Genomic DNA, 20,014 nt, shown 5'->3' on the forward strand with positions numbered 1-20,014 from the left:
TGACGAAAGGCTAATTGAGAACGTAAAAGAGCAAGACTCAGACTGCAATATAAACATCTGCCACTGAATGAAGTTTCCATACAATGTCCTCAAATACTGATTCATAAGTGTCAAGACGATAACAGTTTCTTAAAATACAAGTACGCCAATAACCAAAGTTCTCACTATCTTTTAAAATCTTAGGCAGTCACTAAACTAGTTTCATGTTGCCGTTCTGAATGTGTCAGCTTAATACACCAAACAGACGTATATTACACCGCTATTTTATTTCACGTTTTAACTAAGCGCTTACGTACACTTACATCGTAATTTGCTGTAAATGCATCAGGAAATAAAATAAACAATGACATAGCCTACCCCAGTTGATCCCTGTATGTGTTTTTCAGTAAACGCTGCAAATACTAAGCGGTAATCACTACCACTTTTATGAGTATTTAAATAAATATTATCGCACGTAAGAAGGCATCCTGCTTATGTTACCCTTAGGACTGAAAGGTTGAAAGAGGAACTTAGCCTTACCTGAGATAATTGACGGAATCTACCAAGGGTGCGGAGTCACTACGGTTTACTGCGGGCTCTCTCATTAAAAGTAAAGCAAGAACAATTGCTTTCCCGAAACTAGAGAGCCTCATTTGCTAAGATCTCGAGGTGCGGTGGTTCACTAGCGCTCCCATTAACGACGTCTTGATGCCACTGTCAGCATGTCATGGTGAGCCTCTGGAGGCCGCATTAGGAAACGCTCTACCCCGTGAAGCACATAAAGTATGGCCAGTAAATGGCATTGAAGACAAGGAAGATTGCTGGAAACGCAACGCGGCAGACCTGGTCGATCGTTTTCGCCCGGACCGTGCACTGCACCGATGCCTGGTTTTCGGGAAAAGCGTTGACAATCGCAACTCCGTGCTTTGTTGTAACAATACTTGACTCCTGCAGAAAAGAAGAACACTGATTAGCGCACATGTTGTTGTTTTTTCTCAATAAAGGCGCAAATTACAGAAACATAACTTTTGGCTGGGACGAACCAAGCTAACCGATCACAGCACATCGGCATTCGAAGCTTCTAGCTGCTCTTTCTCTGCGAGTTTACTTATGCAAGCAATATGATTAGCTTTTTTGCGTTGGTTCCACACACACAAAAAAACGTGAGCATCCAGGTTTTGCGCGGCCCCTCATGGCACCGAGATCACCGAGAAAAGCTCAAGACGATCAACTACCAACCGACAAAATAATTTCGAAAACGAAGATTAGTCTCTAACAATATGAAAACGTTGGCCGAGATCACGCTACAAAAATTAAAAAATTGAAGTGTTGAAAATGAAAAGCACACCTCAGTAGTAGTACTGTAAATGAACTTTTTTCTGGGTGACTTGCTTGGTTTGCTAAAATGATATCTGTGGCGCAAAGCTTTGGAACATGAAGAGGGGAAATAGAGAAAGGCAGGTAAGTGCCAACTACCAACTGTTTATTAAAAGCAAAAGCTGAAAGCGATGAAAACGCTGTAGGCCAAAAATACAACGCTTTCCTGATGACATGTATGACGTCTGTTCTTCACGCATCTGCGCATGCTTGGAAGTTTTTTTGGCCTGCCACCTTTTCTGTCAATAAACAGTTGTTAGTTGGCGCTCATTTGTCAGTATTCCTTTCCCAATTTCAAGTTACAAGCTTTGCGCCACAAATAATATGTTTAACAAACACATCTCGGGAGTATGCTAACCATTGTGCCTCTCCCGACGAGACATGCTTCTCTCAATATGTTTCGTGAATGATTTACCGAAATATCAGCCTCACCGTATAAATTATTTAAATCAAAATATACCAGTGTCCTTTAGCATCTATCACCTCTCATAGTTTGATGTTGCAGCCCAACGGTCACGAAACAGTCACGAAACAATGACGCAAGGAGCATAGTCGCGAAAAGTATGTGAGGACAAACAGAGAAACATCTGCGCTAACCTCCCACCAGTTGTCACTACTTGAGGAAATGTGTAACAGACATTTGACAACATGTTTGTCTAAAGATAATCCAGAAAGCAACGTTTTTTTTCCTTGCTTACTGATATGCGCGAGCAAAGTATAGCTTATGAGAAGCAGTATCTGCGATTTACCGCTATCACTTCAGTGTCACTATTTTTTACTTCAACAAATGGAGTCTTGAAATCGTTTCTAAGTCTCATCTTCGTTGCTTTTATGGAATAAATGTTCTCGGTTATCATTCCCCATTCAAGGAGAGAGCTGCAGCAACATTTCTCGCATCAGAACTCTTAGCTAAGCGCAAGCTGTCAGCAGGGTGTCTGAACGACGAAGAGGGTGCGTGTCCCGAGGAGCTGAAGTGCTCAAGGAGTGTCCAGTGTTGTAAACTGTTCAGCAAACAAACGCTGTGTAGACGAAATGTGGGCCCTCACAAAGTCGATTCGAGCACCAGAAAAGCTCTAGTTTTACGGTTTAAAAGCGATAAGACAAGCAGCTCAGGGCCCAAGTGGGATGTGCGGGTTTTCGTACACACTGAAGAAAAAAATGCTGCACGTAAACATCGTGCGTTAAATAACACATTAACTAACGCTGCACGACTACCGACTATGAAAATAGAAAGAGCCTGTTCCGAGACGAAAAAAGTAAAAGGATATTGAAGCTAAAACATCTCGTGAACGAAAGTCCCCTCGGTGTGTTCCAAGACATGTGCATAGCTGGTTGTAATTTTATAGACATCTGGCAGACCAAAAGGCACAGGGCTACCATTTCAGGAAGTCTCAAGAGATCAAGATCACAAAAAATAGATGCATGCTACGTTTACGCTTCAGTATGCTCTATGTTTTTCCGGGATTGCGCCAATGGCGCTTTCTACCTGTCATGCTGATGTTGTTCCACTCTTGCAAACAAGTTCCAAATATCGTAGCCATCGTAGCCGATTAATAAGTTTAGAGCAAAACAAACAGTATTTTATTTTACAGGGGCCCTGAAACACTTTTTCAATTAACCATGGAATGAATCGACGGAAAGAACTTACTGACTTCTGAATTTGACGCCGCAAAAAATTTGAAAGAATCCGCCCAGTGCGAGTGGAGTCGTCGCATGCTGCAATTGCATTCTCTCTTCTCTCATCCCGACAAAAGCACTGGAAGCTAAGCAGGGAGAAATGGCAGGGGCAAAAAAACTATGTCACCCGCGCGTCGTGACCTTGAGCACTTTTTCTTTTTTTCTTGGAATGCGCAGCTTTTTTAGTGTGATCGCAAACGCACGCGTGGACAGGTCGTGGCCTCCCACGGCGATCTCTGTAACGACCGAGCGCGCCATGTTCAAATCAGCCAATGGCTGATGGATGGGCTTGCTACGTGTGATTTTTGAGCGTCTTTTGTCATTCGTCGAGAGAAGAGAAAGCAATTCTTAGCTGACTTCGATAATTTATCGTGGATTCTAGGCAACGTGCTGCGTTGTATTTGACTCGCAAGTTGTCGGGAGCCTCTACTACCGATCGGAAGTGTTTTCTGACCATGCTTAAAAAGTGTAGCAGGACCCCTTTATTATGCCACGTCTTCTTTGATCCATTTTTGTAACAGAGATAATAATGGTAACAAGCTACCACGCGTCATGCGTAAAGAGATAATAATAACAATAATATTATTAATAATAATAATAATATTAATATTAATATTAATATTAATAATAATAATAATAATAATAATAATAATAATAATAATAATAATAATAATAATAATAATAATAATAATAATAATAATAATAATAATAATAATAATAGTAATAATAATAATAATACATTATTGCAGCCGTTTTGGGTGACCAGCCGATGATATTAACACATGCCAGTATATATGAACGATTCTCTGTGGCTCCTACACATTTTCGGTTTCAAGAAAAGGTGAACGTTTCCGTATCTCTAATTCTGGGGTAGACGTTAACTTCTGGTGGTCCGTCTTGCTTTGCCCATGGTATTACTAGTGGAGACACTGGGTAAGTGTACCGTTGCTATGTCAAGCTTCACTTATAGCACCTCAGAGAAAGCTACATCTCCCAAAGCAAGACTGACTTCTAGGAGTTGATATATGCCACAGAATAGGAGCAACAAAAAAATCTGACTTCTTCTTCGCACACAAAATGTAAATGGGCATCAGCGAATCGTTAATAAATGATGGTATGTGTCAATATGAATATGAGAGACGTGGAGAGCTCCAGAAATTCCGATCATTTGGGGTTCTTATATAAGTAACTCAATCTAAACAAGCGCGGCTATAGAATTTCACCTCCAGCAGAACGAGGCAGCCAAGGTGTATATCAATGATCGACATTTGGTTCATCAGTCAAGATCCATAAGCATGGCATCACCTTGGCGGGTGGCACACCAAAAGAGTTTAGGCGTCTAACGAAGCGCCCCATTAGTACCTGTGACTGCCAAAGTCGTATGAGCGACGTGTTTCCAATCTTTCTAGCACACTGAAATGCTTGACTGTAGTTGCGATGGTTAAAAATGCCCACACAGGTACGTTGTCCGCAAACATCAGTTCACTGCCTTGTAAGCTGAGCGAGGCCTAAGACCAGCGAGAACTAAGGCATCTGTGGAAACACTGCAGTCGTTGTCACCTTGTCTCGTGCCTGCATTCTCGCCAGGCAGCTGACGACGGTGAACTCAAGTAGCGCCGAGAACACGAATCCCGTGCAGGCTCCCATCCACACGTCGATGGCCTTCACGTACGAAACCGGAGGCAGGTTGGACTGTATGCCGGAGCCTTTGGAAGAAATCGTCAGCAGCGTCGTGACACCCAAGGTGGTGCGCGCCGGAATAGATTCTACGTCGAGCCAGAAAGAGACCCAGGAGATGACAACTATAAGCACTGTGGGCAGGTACGACTGTACCATGTGATAGCCCAGTGAACGCTGCAAGTGGAAGTCGGCCTTGAGGCAACTGTACTCTCCTGAAAATGAAAAAAATAGAGCAAGTTTTATGGCTCATCACTAGCTTTTGATGTTATAGATGAGCAGGAAGAAAGGAGTAAAACATATAAAGTCAGCAACACTTTGACCAGTTCACTGCCCTAACGTCACAAAAACTTATACAGGTAATAGAGAAAATTGGGGATTTCATAACCCGTATTTTACAAGTATCCTCGGCTCGAAGTGATTCCATCACTGCCTGCAAGTTTTCTGCGTTTCTGATAATTTTTGCGCATATTCAATCAAAAGATTTTTTGTCTGCCTTCCTGCTTTGCTTTAGTGCGTGCTACCCGTCCTCTTTCTATGTGATTTCAGGTGCCTTCCCGCTGTATCTCTAGTATTACACTTTGAATTTCGAAACAGTAGTAAGGCACTGTGTTTTTATTTGTGACGGTTGGCATCAGACGGTTTCCTTCGTATTTTTTATACTCACACATGCATATTAAATATCAAATATACAGTGCGTTGACCCATTGTGCCGAGAGACAGCACTGATATTCGATCTCGCGAGTCCCGAGTCTACGCGGAGGCTTGAATACATAACGCTACACATTACTGAAGTAAATCTATCACTGCTGCGTAGCTGCATCATAGTGGGCCATTCGAACGTTTCTTCTTCAGGTAGAGTAAATACCCAGCGTTGCTTGCGGGTAGAAGGAACTGTTAGGGCAAGCTCCCAGGAGTCCTGAATCAATAAACAACTGATCTCCCTACACAGCTACTAGAGGTATTGATAGATTGATTGATATGTAGGATTTAACGTCCCAAAACCATCATATGATTATGAGAGACGCCGTAGTCGAGGGCTCCGGAAATTTAGACCACCTGGGGTTCTTTAACGTGCACCCAAATCTGAGCACAAGGGCCTACAACAATTCCGCCTCCATCGAAAGTGCAGCCGCCAAATTGGGATTCGATCCCGCGATGTGCGAGTCTGTAGCCGAGTACCTTAGCCACTAGACCACGGCGGCGGGACTGCTACTTGAGGTACACTGAAGTGAGTGGCGTTGTTTTTAAACATAAGCATTAGCAGGAATGATGATCGATAGGCCACTTGAGCATCTGGCATGCATAAGCCAGCCGTTTCAATACAATGTTACAGGCAGACAACGCAGACATTGCAGAATTAACTCACGCATGACTTATGTAGCTGATTGCGAAACATTAGGTGGGAATGTCGTAGAAAAGAGTGAATGTTTCGTCCCATTCATCCTTGATAAAACTTGGTGTCCCGTCATTTGCTGTATACAGAATAGAGTATTTGATTATCACATCAAAAATCCTCTAGGCTTTCACATAGTGAAGAAACACGGCAGCAAATGCATATGGCGTACAATGAAGTAGACCACTTGATGATCTTGAACATGAACACAAACCTTATGCAAGAAAAATTGCGCTTCCCTTTGACCTTTTAAGCGGCCAACCCGTATGAAGTAGAAACTCTTGATTTTATGCTCAGTATCGCCAAGGATTGTACCACTCTCAGCCGGAAATTTTAGCTGGAAGCAAAGCTTTCTTGAGGCAGATTTGCAATTGCTTGCTCTTTGTAGCATTAGTTTGTCACATCATAGAAAACAGCATAAACAGTATAACGCAGAGAGTTTATTAGGCACGCACAAGACAACATCTAGAATAAAGGAGGAAAAGGAGGAGGATTGAAGGAGGAAGGACAGGGAGGTTAGCCAGTTCTCAGACCGGCTGGCTACCCTGTGCTGGGGAAGAGGGTAGGGGGAATAAAGCTGTCAATTTTAATAAAAGGCTTGTTTCTTTGTGCATCATAAAAGGTGGTGCTGCTCTACATTTCACTGGGCCCTTAATAAAATCTAATCAAATATTTTGGGGTAAAATTGCCTCTGTTACGCTAGGTTTCCTGTGTTTTTGTCAATTGATCCCGGCATAATAACCGTTATAAACACAGTGTGAGAGGAGTCTAATTATTAACTCTGAGTAAAAGTGCCGTAGATCTAGACCTATAAAGATGACAAAATGAGGGACTAAAAAAGCATTGTTCTTCACAGATAATTAGGGAACCACTTCACGGGACAGTGCCCACTTTGACCGACTTTCCTACGAAGGATGCGCTTGACAAACTTTGACTTAGATCAATTTGGTGAGCTTTGAAACATCGTCGATGGTTCCACGCGATGAGGGCCTGAGGCGACTACTCTCTATGAAGCTAACTTAACGACGAGACTAACGAACACTTATATAGCGACCATGTGAATTATTGTTTTTTTTTATTCTCGAAATTAGGTAGGAAAAACTTGCATTGATAGAGCTTTGCGCGAACCTTAATCGTTTTTTTAAAACCCTCCCCGCGTCGAGAGGCTGCGCTTCTTTCATAGTTTGAAGGTCGAAAGTTGATGTCATAGCGAAATTAAGTTTGCTTTTTTGATTCACTAGCCGCAGAAAATAAACTTTTTCAGCTATACGTTGCTTTTTTTTGCTACATTAATCCCAATGCCGTGCGACTGCCATGAGCCCCATACTACTCAATGTCCACTTTTTTACACACCGCCGAAAAATGGTATGCTTTTTCTGCTTGCATTGCACTAATCACCGGCATCGCTCGATTGTAAGATGCCTGTGAAAGAGTTTTTTTTTCAGGCCATGTGCCTTAATTGCTTATCCCTCATTCAATATCCCATTTTATTGTACTTTAAATGTTATGTGTATATATATGAATGCACAAATAAATGAATAAATAAAGTTTGTAATCAACAGTTGCGAAGCATAATGCACAGTCCTGCTTCTCGCAGATCACCAGTTTAACCTTAGCATATGGTGACTGAATCGCACCGCTGGAATTTGAACGCTTGGAGAAAGTCAAACTACGCTGCTTGAACCACGTTGTTGGTTTATTGGCTTAATAGGGCCTAACGCAGTTGCTCTCTCCGTGCCACGCCCAGAACTTCCAGTTTTGCAGTGGCATGCACGCTGTCACCCTGACATAAAATATTTAAGAAAATGGGGTGAGGACCCAGTTTTCAAAAACTAAGTGTGGGCGAGGCAGATGAGCTACTGTTTTTGCACAAAAATAATTCCCAAACAGAGTAGTCACTGCTGTAGTAGTACGGCTTCTAAATGAGCGCTAGAATCTAATAATATGCTAGAGCCGAGGACATGGTCGCTAGGTATTCGTGTACTCTGATTTTTGTGATTTACGTAACACCATTTGACCGAAAACGCTCATCGAGTAGGTATGTTATATGACTACAAAAGGTAATAAGTCACTTTCCGGAAACGTGTAAGGTCAAAGCCTCAAGGCCATACGTATACCAGCACTTACATTACCAGAGATATCTGTATATTATGCAAAGGTGATTGTTCCTGATATCCTGTCCCTAAAGCTTGAAACACTCGTACCTCACCAGACTTCATGAGTGTACTCGTTGGAATGAATCAGTGTTCAACTTTTATGCATGCACTTTATAATTTGCATGTAAAAAGGAATTAGGAGTGGTTACATACGACAAAGCCTACCACGTGTCCAGAAAGTCTGTCCCCTCCCCATCCACCTGCGTAGCTTACGACGTATTAGCTGGTATGAAAGGAGAAAAAAAAAGCGCTTGCAGTGTTCGACAAATCCTTGAAACTTTCCTTGTACTTGGCGGGTACAAATATTTCTTGCGGATGTAGATTCGTAAAGCGCTCTTTTAAAGAAGTCATTCCGTGGTTATTTGGAAAAGGGTCCCTCTAAAGGCGTCATCTGGGCATTCAGCTTTGTCTTGCGTACATTTCGTGATATCACCATTTAATGTAAAGAAAATGAAATACTGAGCAAGAGATAGTATTTGAAACGATAACTTGTCCTGCATGAGAGACCTGTTTAAGTAAAAAACTTCCCCCACTGCCAATATACTGACTGTTCTATAGATTCCCCCTCCCCTCGTGTTATGGCAGCACCAATATGTTGTTTTACAGCGAAAGCTGTTATGATATCAGAACTCGGCTCACGCGCAGTTGTCCACCGCCGCCAGTGTTCGTAACCACATCACGTGAAATCAGAAAAAAAAAAACTTCGCATCAATTACACAGTGGGGCTCGAATCTGGGTCCGCTGGGTGCCAGCCTAGTATTCTACCAAAAGCGTGGCTAGTTGGGCTGGTTGATATTGTATTTTTAAATGAAATATAGTGCACAGGGAACGGGAGATAGAACAGTGTGCTCTGTCCTATCTCTCTGCTCTATCTTCTTTCTGAAACATTCACTGCGCACTAAGTAAATATATTTTATTCAAAAATGCAGTATTCTACCACTGAGTCACACCGGTGCTTGGGACTTGTTGGAAAATTTGCCTTAGGCAGGCTTGATGTCGGGAAAGGAATCGCGTTAATATGACTTATAAAGCGTTTTAAAAGATCGAAATAACAACCAATCGTCGCACAATGCGAACAGCACAATAAGTGGGTCGGCCGATGCTCCAACCCATTACAAAAGCTTGTTCTTGTTCCCCTATTAACTGTTGCACATGCCCACTTCAACCATAATGCATCCTCGTCGTCAGCCACTGCGTGAACAATAAGCACGGAATCCCTTGCAAGTGTTTAGCAGATACCACGCTTCTCAGAAGAATGACGAAAAACAGCATAGTGAAGGCTGGCCTACTACCCAAAAGTTTAATATTAATCCCCTACTAAGTATCAAGCAAGTTTGCTTGCAGTCGCTACCCAATGAGTGTTTTGAAAAGGCGCTGAAAGGCAGCTCTTCTAGCTTTCGTTGTGACTGTGCTGCGCCTTTCGCGCAGGCCTGGTGTGTTTTTTTTTTCATGTATCTTCCTTCAGAATCCAGCATAAATAAACATATGAATGTTCCCGAGATATAACAACCGGAGCATAAATGCATGTCTGCCATTTTTCCTGAGCTTCGGCAGCAGCTTTAAACAATAACTTATATACTTTTGAGTCAACATGATCCGAAAGTAATCTGCTTTGTTTGCAACCGACCAAATATTCTACGAACTCTGCTTTACTTTTTTTTTTGTTAGTATGACAGCTTGGCATACACGATAACTTTATGAGCTTCCCTTTCAGCTCTGGCGACGGGAAATATTGAACTGTTTTCTTCATATCTAAAAGTTGTTTGTTTGTTTTTTGCAGCACAATCTGATTTTTGTATCGTTTTTTTTTGCCATGAATAGTAATTGATTGTATAATTACTTCTTTCTTGTCAACATCGAATGTTTTCACGTGCTGTACTTACCAATGTGAAATTTTTCCATGCAGAGCGACGTGTTTATGTTTTGAATCTCAAACTGCGGTAGCTTGAGGCCTTCAAATAATATTATTGGGTTTGATTCAGACCACTCGAGATGCAGTTCTTCGGTTGTTTTGGAGACTGCAAGTGAAATGAGCATTTTGTATGTCAGCACAGCATGGCCAATAGTCCGCGCACGAATAGCAAGATGGTATTTGGGCTAAGATTTAAAAAATCAGCGTCTTTGGAAATTATTCTAGGTATATCCAAGGTAATAAAGGTACTGATTCCACAGAAAAGATTTACTACGAAGTGCCTACATTTCTGCTTTATTATTTTGCGTCGTTGGCGCGATGAACTCAAGGGCTCAAACAAATATTGATATGAAGTGCATTAGCATAGTAGGCATGGATGTTACATTGAATGCATGAGCAACGTTTAGAAGTGGTCTTGAACTTCAATGGTATAACCGCATTGATTGGCGCAGTGAATATGAAAAGAATTGATTGTTTATTTGATTGATTGATTGATTTATTGAATGATTGATTGATTATTTCTGCGTCAGTGCAAGTTATTTACAAATAACTCTAGACACATAGTAATAAGATCTGAGAAGGACATCTGAAATATAAATTTTACACAGCTGTAGAATGACAAAAAAAAAACGGTTGCTGTGTGGGCGCAATGAAAGTGTGGTAATAACAAGTGATAGGTGCAGTGTGCAACATAATAGTTTCAAAATGCCCCATGGAGGTCTCTAAATGCCAAAATAGGAAAAAAAACGTGCTACTCGCGTTCATGTCGCAACTTGAATAGGAGCTCAAAGGCCATAATGCATTCTAACATTTGTTAAAGTTTTTTGTGAAAGCTTATAAAATACTCTGTAATATTTATTTGCTTATTTGCTTATGCGCAAATAAAATTTAAAACCAGCTAAAATAGTTATACAAGTATAACATTTATTTTACGTTCTAAATGGAATGTTTTTCTCAAAGAAAGGACCTCGAAGGCTCTATTCTAAAGAAATCAGCTCGTCAATGTAGCAATGGTGCTTGCTGTTAAGATTATTTTTTATACATAGGGTAATTTTGCAAGCACACTTTCTCATGCCACTGATAAATTAAATATCAGCTATGTTTCCATTACGCTGTATATTATCAACGCTGTGTATTAGTAAGTAGACGAACAATTGGTGCTTTTGAAGAAAACTTGAGAGTATTAACATGGTACTTAGGTGCTTTTTCGCTATGCTTGGCCGTTAATGGCTTATGTACACTTCTAACGCAGAGGAAATGCCCAAAAATAGTTATACTGCAATGTCAAACAACCCGCCAATATTTCTTCAGGAAAAATACTAATGTTTGACTTGACAAAATATATCCTTATATGCAAGGACGATTAGTCGACGTAAGTACATCAGTCAAGATGCAAGAACTCAATCACACAACTTTCGTTCACCCGAGCATAAGAAGACGGCGTTAAAATTTGTCTTCGCCGAGCAAGGTCAATTTCTCTCTGATCTACCTGATGTAAAGCAATGTTTCATAAAATATAAACTTACCGATTCAAGACAAAACGATTAATGGAGGCCCAGTATAAATTTTCAGGGAGCACGAAAGTTAGACTCTCATGCATCTTCGTATATAGCCAAGTACTCTCGTTTAAAACGAATATTACCTATTGGTTGATAAACTTTCAACGTCCACTATGTTGAAATCTGTTAGACCAAATCATGATGCCAGCGCTCATTAGTCAGTACTGTTTCTTGTTCTTATACAGCGCATGTGTTATGCCTAAGTAGTTTTTAAATGTAAGGAATTTGGAGGTGTATCTTAACAGACATTAATTGATTTCAGCTCTGAATAAGCGTTGTTTAAAATTCTCGCTACTGCCTTTGTCTTTGGACTTACATGAAGCAAGTTCGATGCTACAAACTTGGGAGTCCATGGGGAACCGGTATAAATCCATCATGCATGCAAACCTTAGCTTGAGCCTATATGAAAGAAAGAGAAGCCACTCGATCAATAAAAGAACGATGCACATACTCGGTGATAATTGCTATAAACCTGAAACGATGGTCATAATTTATCTTGTCTATAACGTGCTAAATATCCTCTTTCAGCACACTTGAGCCACGGTAATTTCTAGGGTTGCCATAATACGCCAAACAAACTTGATACTCGCAGAACGGCGTGAGTTACACATTTTGCGAAGCACACACGAAACTCTATGCTGCAATAACTTGCAATTGATTATGTGCCCCGTGGGGTGCATATGAGCTGAAAGAGTGAAAAAAAAAACTGCGTAAAATTATATTGAACAAGCTTCAAGAATAAACACAAAATGAATTTAATATTCGTCTCGCTGTAACTGCCACGAAATATAACACCATTCGGGGAGATCTAGTAGCAACATGAAAGGCGGTCTCTATTTTTTATACTACGCAACTTTAACCAATCCACGTGTGCATCAATATCTGAGACTAATCCGTCATCACCTAACCTGCTCGCATTTCTCTCTACACATCGAAGTTTTTGTGTTTATTTTGCTTCTCATTTTTTCGAAGTTCTCAGGAGTTACAGCAATGTGCCACTGAATCTTTAAAAGAATATAACTCGTATCCCCAGCCATAGCGTTGCACTCCATCGTAAATCTGTATAAAGGTGGATCGCAGTAAGTGATTTATGAAGCAGTGCCCAGAAACCATCTGCGAACGACAAAATATGCGCTAATTCTTGCCACATTAGTCATTTTATAAAACAAGATAGCGAAAGTTAAATATGCAGCAGCCATCAAAATCAGTGAGAGGTGAAGTAGTTAAAGCCCGTTGCCTCGTATGCAGAAATGCGACTTAACTGAAAACCATAACTTGAATTGAATGGCTGACGTCATTGCAACGCCTCTCATGCTCATGCTGAACTAAACGCAATAAATGCATTGGTCTTGCCTATGTCCAGCGCTAGTTAAAAACACTGAATTAGGTCAGCTCATAACTTCACACTAAGACGCCTTAATGAAAACAAGTTTATTCACGTACGCTAAAGTGAAGTAGCTTACCTAAGCATATAGAGGATCTTCCCGTTCGGGTTAACGCGAACCAGTACGTTAGGTACGGTGACGTACTGAAATTCCGCGTGTTTGGCGTTTGCAAAGAATACTTCTGGTTTCCATATCCGCTGCACCAGCTTGGGATCATTGAGGTCCAAAGGTCTGGACACGTTTGGGCTTGTCAAGCGATCGTCTTGCCAAGTCTGCCGCAAATATAGATCAACCTCGTAGTCCTGAAAATGTGGCATAAAAACATCGTAAAGATTGCAAGTGGCCTTTCAGGCCACGTGGCCTGAAAGCAGCAATATCTCGACTAAACAAAGAATTTCGCAAAAAAAGAGAAAGAGAAATAAGTTTAGAGGGATGTGTTTCTACAGTCCAATCCTGTGAAAGTTATTGAAAATCTTTTTTTTTTTTCAGCAGAGGCTCGATAATGTTTGCGGCATTTCGAAAGCTACAGCTTATTGAACAAAAGTAATTGAAAGAAACTCTATTTCTTAAAACGAGTCTTGAACAAGCTCAGGCTGATCTTTCTGCCTTCTAATAAATTCACTGTCTCTATATTTCTTAAGACTCACTGAAATCTGAAACGAAGCATGGACTCTACTTATTTGTCCCTTAATTCTTCCTTTTCAAATATTCCGTTGAATGTGAATGATCGCGGTTCCTAATTAGGAAAACATAAAATACAAACACGAACTAAATGAATATATGTGTTGGATAGACAACTGCGAAAACGACTTTTTTTTAGAACGGGATTCTCTACAGGAAGTTCATGTTTCTACAAAGGGCGCTATAGTAGCACTCAGTGTTTCAGCTATTTATTAATTAGGAACAGCAGTCACTTTTCATTTGTGTCACAATTCAACAAATTGAACGTCGTTTTCTCTTCAGAATATTTTTCTAACCGATGGTCACTCAGCAATACTGGCGAATAGCTAATAAAAAAAAGACAGAATTACAGACACTCATCCGCTAGTGTTCCGCATGTGTTTTCGCAAATTCAGGATGCTAGTTATTTCTTTATTAAAGTGTAGTAAAAATGGCGGGTTAGACAAGACATTCTCTGAATCTGTTCAAGCGAGGCAAAGTGAATGCATAGTGCCGTATGCGTCTCAGTCGCAGTCCAGTGCTAATGTTGTTTTGCCAAACAGAATATCAGAGCGAATGTATTCCATGGCGGGCCATGAGACATGAAGACTGTGAAGTACGCTGATGTTACTTTATGTTAAAGATTTCATTTTCCCCTTTTTTGTGACACCCTTGAATTGGCTTTCGTGGGATCGCCAACAACAAAGATAATAAATGCGTTTAAATTAAGCCATAGCGACGATTCAGGACAATGACGCTAGAAGAGACGTCAAATGCACGCTTGGCCGACATACCATTGTGGCAGGATTTATAGACCCGAAGCTGCGTATGTAGATTTCACAAGCGACTTTCGTCGGCGTTCCTGAAGAAAAACGACAAAAACGCACAAGTTGCATAATATCTCTTCTCCTTCTTCAAAACACATTGAGAAATGCTGTGTTAGACTGAAGTTAAGTGCGAATTCCTTTGAGCTACAAACAGTTATGACAAAGGCTGGAATATTTGTTCTCTGAAAAACGTTCCTTTTTCGGCAGTAATAAAGGACACGGTGTCAAGCGCAGAATATCGCTGGACCTGCAGATTTTCCGTCCCGGCCCATTCTTTCACGTATTCCGCATAAATATGCAATATGTGTGCACTAGGCATAAATGTGGATCGAAATATGCAACGCATACTGTACAAACAGCGTCGTGCGCCACTGGTCAACTTCGTCGAGCTTCTGAAGAAGGACTGACAAGGCATGTCATTTCAATGCCGACTTTCATCTCAGATCAATCATTCGTCCTCGTATGTACTCTCTTTCTCTCGCTGCCACGCACCTTTGTCTTTTAACTCGCCTGCCAGCACCCTTTTAACGTGTACAACGTGTCTTCTTTATGCGAATAGCGCGTGCACGACCGGGGCATTGCAGCCAACTCTGCAGGCGTTGGCAGTGGCGCTCTCTCGTCCTCTTTTTTTTTTCCTGGCGAACTACAACACCATAATTTAATTACTATGTCTAGCAAGCGTGGTGCTCACAGTTCACCAGTACAGCCTTTCTTTATCGCTGTCGTTTCGTGCAATACTGCTGGCGCGAATTCCCCTGTGAGCCTAGTTTTCTGAGAAACTGCGAATAAGTTTGGCTTTATAGTTTAGCAGCAATAACAACAATGTTCTATTGTGAGTAGTGACCAGAATATGGCGCGAAAATTTGTGGTTAGCACTCCGTGGATGACAACAACAGGCACGTAATCTCACTGGAACAGGAAAGAGAAACCTGCATATACCTTTGGTATATCCAACCTTTCCAGGAAACAAAACAAAAGAGCAGAATGAGGCACGGAGTTGTTAAAAACTAGATACAGACACATATGTGTTTTAATAGCCATAATATTACACTTACATAGTTGGACACCATCCCCGTAAAGAGCCATATACAGTATATTGTGCAAGCCACTCAAGCCACTTTGCTATACTCTATGTCCGGTTTAGATTTTTATTTGATATGTTACGCGTTCATTTCCCGTGTCTGTGGTGGTACGATGACGTTGGCTGGAAACATCAAACCAAAAAGCTCCTGCCACAAGGCTAACTCTTCCCGGTTGAGTGCTGTCGCAGTTGAAACCTTCTTCAAGAAATGAAATTTTTTATTTGTTTTGGATTTGGTCAGCCGTAAACATGCACCAGTGTTTCTGTCTATATTATGTCGCTTTAAGCTTTGTTCTGTGCAGACATTGCACTATCTCGCTTACCTCACTTACTTAAATAGGCCCGATTTCTTGTTCAATATACAGATGTTATTCTTTACAGTGTGTACTGCTGTGGTGCAAGTTTGAGGAACAAGATGAAGCTCTGACACCCATAAACTCCATAATAGCTCCTCCGTAAACATCTAATTGACTTGATGTGGTTTTTCCTTTTTCTTAGAAATTTCTCGAACGAAGGTGAAAACAGCGAGAATTTCTCCTCAAACTTCACTTATCATGTGTAACATCACAAGAACGGAAGTTTCAGCAAATGTTTGGAACAACCAAGCGCCTTCGTTTCGAACTGCGTTTTTTTTTTACATGTACTCAAACGACTGAGTAATATTTCAATTAATTCTAGTAACCACAAGGTAATGAAAATCATATTTCCCTGTGGACACGTCATGAGCATGAGTACACCTTTTGGTGTGCCCATGACTACATACACGCATGCATGCGATAATATTGTCTCTCATCTGAAATCATTCACGCTGAGACAACTCGACTGACGCGTCCAGCGGCCTTCGTCTGCACGGAGAGGACTGTTGCGCACATGGACGAAAACAACAAAGGTCGCGATGAACGTGCTTTCCGCTACGAGTTAGAAAGAAGAAAAGGATCAGAAGGGTGTCTAGACCACTTCTCAACACACCTTCACGACCATTTTCACGACGTAATAAGCAAGCTCTTTCAGCTTCTGACAATCTCCTTCAAGCGTAACAGTATTGAGTGTGAATAAGAAAGTTTACGGCGAAGGCTTTCTCGTCCTCAAGGTAATTCTGAAATTTATAGTTGTGCGAGATGGCTATTTTAGAGAAAATACTGGCCGATAAATCACAACACATAATTTCTGGTAAATTTTTGTAAATATAGCGGTTGATGACAAGCTATCCAAATTTAATAGGCATTTGAGGACTTACAGGAAAAATACAAACACAGGGGAAAATGTTGCAACGGTCATCCAATGTTAGCACGTCATTTGACTGCTTTCTTGGTTCTCATGCATGCACAGACATCAAAAGGGCGCACTAGAAAAGAAGACATACCTAAATGTGTTGTGGGAAGTGCACGTCGATCATAGGTTCTTAACAAGTCATCAAGTTTCTCCAAGTCATCCAGGGCTCCGTTTGATCGTCTAATAAATGACATTACATATTAGTGCTCCACAAAGCAATACATTTTCGCGAAAATGCTTATGTGCTCCCAATTTTTTTTCGCACAAACTTGTGACGTATGAAACAGACATGGTCTAAAAAAGCCGACAGGGCGATGCGCTGACTTCCAACAAAATGTTTATTCGACAGAGGTGGAACGTATCTTTCAGCGCCCGCGATGCGCTGACTTCCAACAGAATGTATATTTCGGGGAGGCGGAACGTAACTCTGAGCGCCCGCACGCACTGTTCTAACGTGTGCGTTCCACCTCTGCCGAATAAGCATTCTCTTGGATGCCAACGCATCGCCCCGTCTTCTTTCTTAGTGCGTGTCTTTTTCATGCGCCAGAAGCCTTCACGATGTGTCACCACCAGCAAGCCCATTCTTACATCCTCCTTTTTCTTAGCCTGATATTACTTAATAGAATGCTGAACTCACAAACTTACGACAAAAGATGCCATACATATGTAATGAGCATATCTCACGTGTGAAACTGAAAGCAATGCTTAACTGAAATTGAAACATTGCCTTTAGTGCGTCATCGCGAAAATGATGTCGGGACGAAAATTATCATGATCTGCGCGATCTCTACTTCAGAATTCTCTACCTCTACAAACAGTTGCTTTGCCACATCACTTTCTATATCTGTTAAAGCTGATGTTTTTTCTTAAAGGTTTCAAATTCACAGCTTTGAAACAGTTTGAGAAACACTTCAGGATAACTGTGCAGTGTTGGTGTTATGAACACTGATTAAATAATGTCACTCTTTTTATAACCATCAAAATTTGTGTTTAGGTATAATTGCCCTCAAAACTATTTAGCTCAAGGAGGATGAACTCCAGACGCACCTTTGCACGAAACATTGGATAGTATGCAAATGTCATTTGGTTGTCGATAATATGGCGACTACAGCTAAATTGAATGTTACGAAGCGTAACTTGCCGCAGAGATATCTCTGCAACACAAAATTAGCGCGAGTTCGGCGACACCTCACATGTTCTTGCAGATACGAAGTTTTCAATGCCTGAGAAAACTGCTTCTCAAGGAACTTGCTACCGTGGCACTATCGTATATTTTTAAAACTATGTATGAGATCAGTCTACCACGTAACATCTTTGATAAATGCGTTCTGAAAACACGGGCTAGGTTATCGATCCTTGTAAATATTAGCCACTCATTTCTTTTCAAGCGTAAATGCAGTATCTTGGCACACATTGAAATACTTCATTCTGTGATAGCCTGAAAACAAAGGGTTTAATTTAGGCACCTAAGAAGATAGGCTCGTTAGGGCACGTTATTAACATAGCAAATCTCTGTTCGCGCTCTTCATACACGAGCATGGGCAGCGGCTCATAGGGGTAACCATCAAGATTGCATAATTCGTGAAGTAAATTCTTTCTCATCCCTAATTACAGAGTAACAATGCAAGTAATGAGACGAAGAGTAGCATGAGCCATATAAACAGCTTATCAATCTCCGCTGTTCCGTCTATTCTACCAACCTGGCACATAGAAACGGAAACTATGCACACAACGACAAACAAAACAGGAGTACTTCACAAAATCTTTCAATATAGAGAAGAACAGGTTCCAAAAAAATGCGCTGATTACTGAATGACTTTTTTCATCTATGTAATTGGGCCCTGTTCACGCTATGAAGTTCTACGCACTAGTTACAAACAGTACACGAATGCTCATAGTTGATTACGGTCAACCCCGCGTAACTTTGGAAGTACAATATCTAAGTCTGCTTATTAGCATTCAAGAACACAGCATACATATTTTATCAAACAATGCACACTCACCTCTCTTGAGCGAGCGTCGTCCGGAGGAGCGACAACGTGACGCAAGCGCGCCACACGCCGAGCGCCGAAAGTGGCATGCGCACGTCCTCGCAGCGTTCCCACCGAGCTCCGACTGCGCGTCTGGAGCAGCCACGGTCGACCGGGCCTTTCGCTCCCAGCCGTGCTCGAGCTCGGGTCCGGACTCGGAGCGCAGGCGCGCGTGCTCGCCTCGCCTTCCACCGACAGCCCCGTGGGAGAGCAAGGGCGGGCTCGCAGAGCGCAGCGTATCCTTGCTCTTAGGCACTGTTTCCCCTCGTCCCGCTCTTCTTCGGCGATCGTAGGCGCGAAGCGTCGACAATCGAGGGAGGCGCAAAGCCGTGAGTGCGCCCAAAGGCGGCGGTTTCCTTTGGTTTTTGCGAGTGGCATCAACGTTGGTGGTGGTTTTGGGGGGGAAACAGCGCGAAAGACGAAAGATAGGGAAGAGAAGAGCGCATACAACAACGTTGCATACAACAGCCCTAACTTGCATAAGAAGTTGATTTGTGAAACCATGCATAATATACCTGCACAGTTAAAACGAACGAAAGAAGCAGAAATTACAATTGAAAGATGAATTACATATCAGCATCATCCTCAAAAAACGTGTTAATTGTGCGTGCAATCATCCTGATAGAAAAACAACTTCTTTTCTGACAAGGCAGAAGTCATGTTTGTTTCTTCATTCTTTTCGTTTTAACGCAGTATGTATATAACGCGTGGTTTGGCGAATAAGCTTGCGTTGTAAAACACCGCTGTTATATGTGGCCTTCTCTGCCTAATCTTTCATTTTTCGCGCTGGTTCCTTCCAACATGTACGATCAAATGCCCAAGTAACCACTTTAAGGGTGGTTTGTTCAAAGTGTACACAGTAAAGCATTTTACACCTTTAAGAATGTAATACAAGTGTTTGCATTAAAAGCACCTTTCGAAGCACCCTCAATACACTCGCTGTTGACAGTAATGATGTTCATAGATAAAACACCCTTGCAATACCCAATATGCACCCTTGTATTAGGGGTGTAATGAACGAGGCTA

General features: G+C 41.5%; 1 protein-coding gene across 1 annotated transcript; it reads right to left on the minus strand.

Annotated features, from left to right (window-relative positions):
• Positions 1 to 243: 243 nt before the first annotated feature.
• Positions 244 to 19,156, minus strand: LOC119172083 (glycine receptor subunit alphaZ1). Its single transcript, XM_037423063.2, has 8 exons — positions 18,962 to 19,156; positions 17,050 to 17,138; positions 14,573 to 14,640; positions 13,197 to 13,420; positions 12,050 to 12,132; positions 10,146 to 10,280; positions 4,594 to 4,925; positions 244 to 927 (listed from the first exon to the last, which is right to left on the minus strand). The coding sequence occupies exons 1-8, from the start codon at positions 19,036 to 19,038 to the stop codon at positions 742 to 744; spliced, it is 1,194 nt and encodes a 397-aa protein (XP_037278960.2). The 5' UTR covers positions 19,039 to 19,156; the 3' UTR covers positions 244 to 741.
• Between the last annotated feature and the right edge of the window lie 858 nt (positions 19,157 to 20,014).

The sequence above is a fragment of the Rhipicephalus microplus genome, chromosome 4, assembly GCF_043290135.1.
Source record: "Rhipicephalus microplus isolate Deutch F79 chromosome 4, USDA_Rmic, whole genome shotgun sequence".
Lineage (NCBI taxonomy): Eukaryota > Metazoa > Arthropoda > Arachnida > Ixodida > Ixodidae > Rhipicephalus > Rhipicephalus microplus.

What these genes read in the sequence shown, in the direction of transcription:
- LOC119172083 (XM_037423063.2), bottom strand. Translation starts at nt 19,038, where the DNA reads ATGCCACTTTCGGCGCTCGGCGTGTGGCGCGCTTGCGTCACGTTGTCG. An exon ending in ACTTCCCACAACACATTTAG is followed by an intron (nt 14,641 to 17,049) that starts GTATGTCTTCTT and finishes GTTTTTCTTCAG; the next exon opens with GAACGCCGACGAAAGTCGCT. An exon ending in AAGATCCTCTATATGCTTAG is followed by an intron (nt 12,133 to 13,196) that starts GTAAGCTACTTC and finishes TCTTTCATATAG; the next exon opens with GCTCAAGCTAAGGTTTGCAT.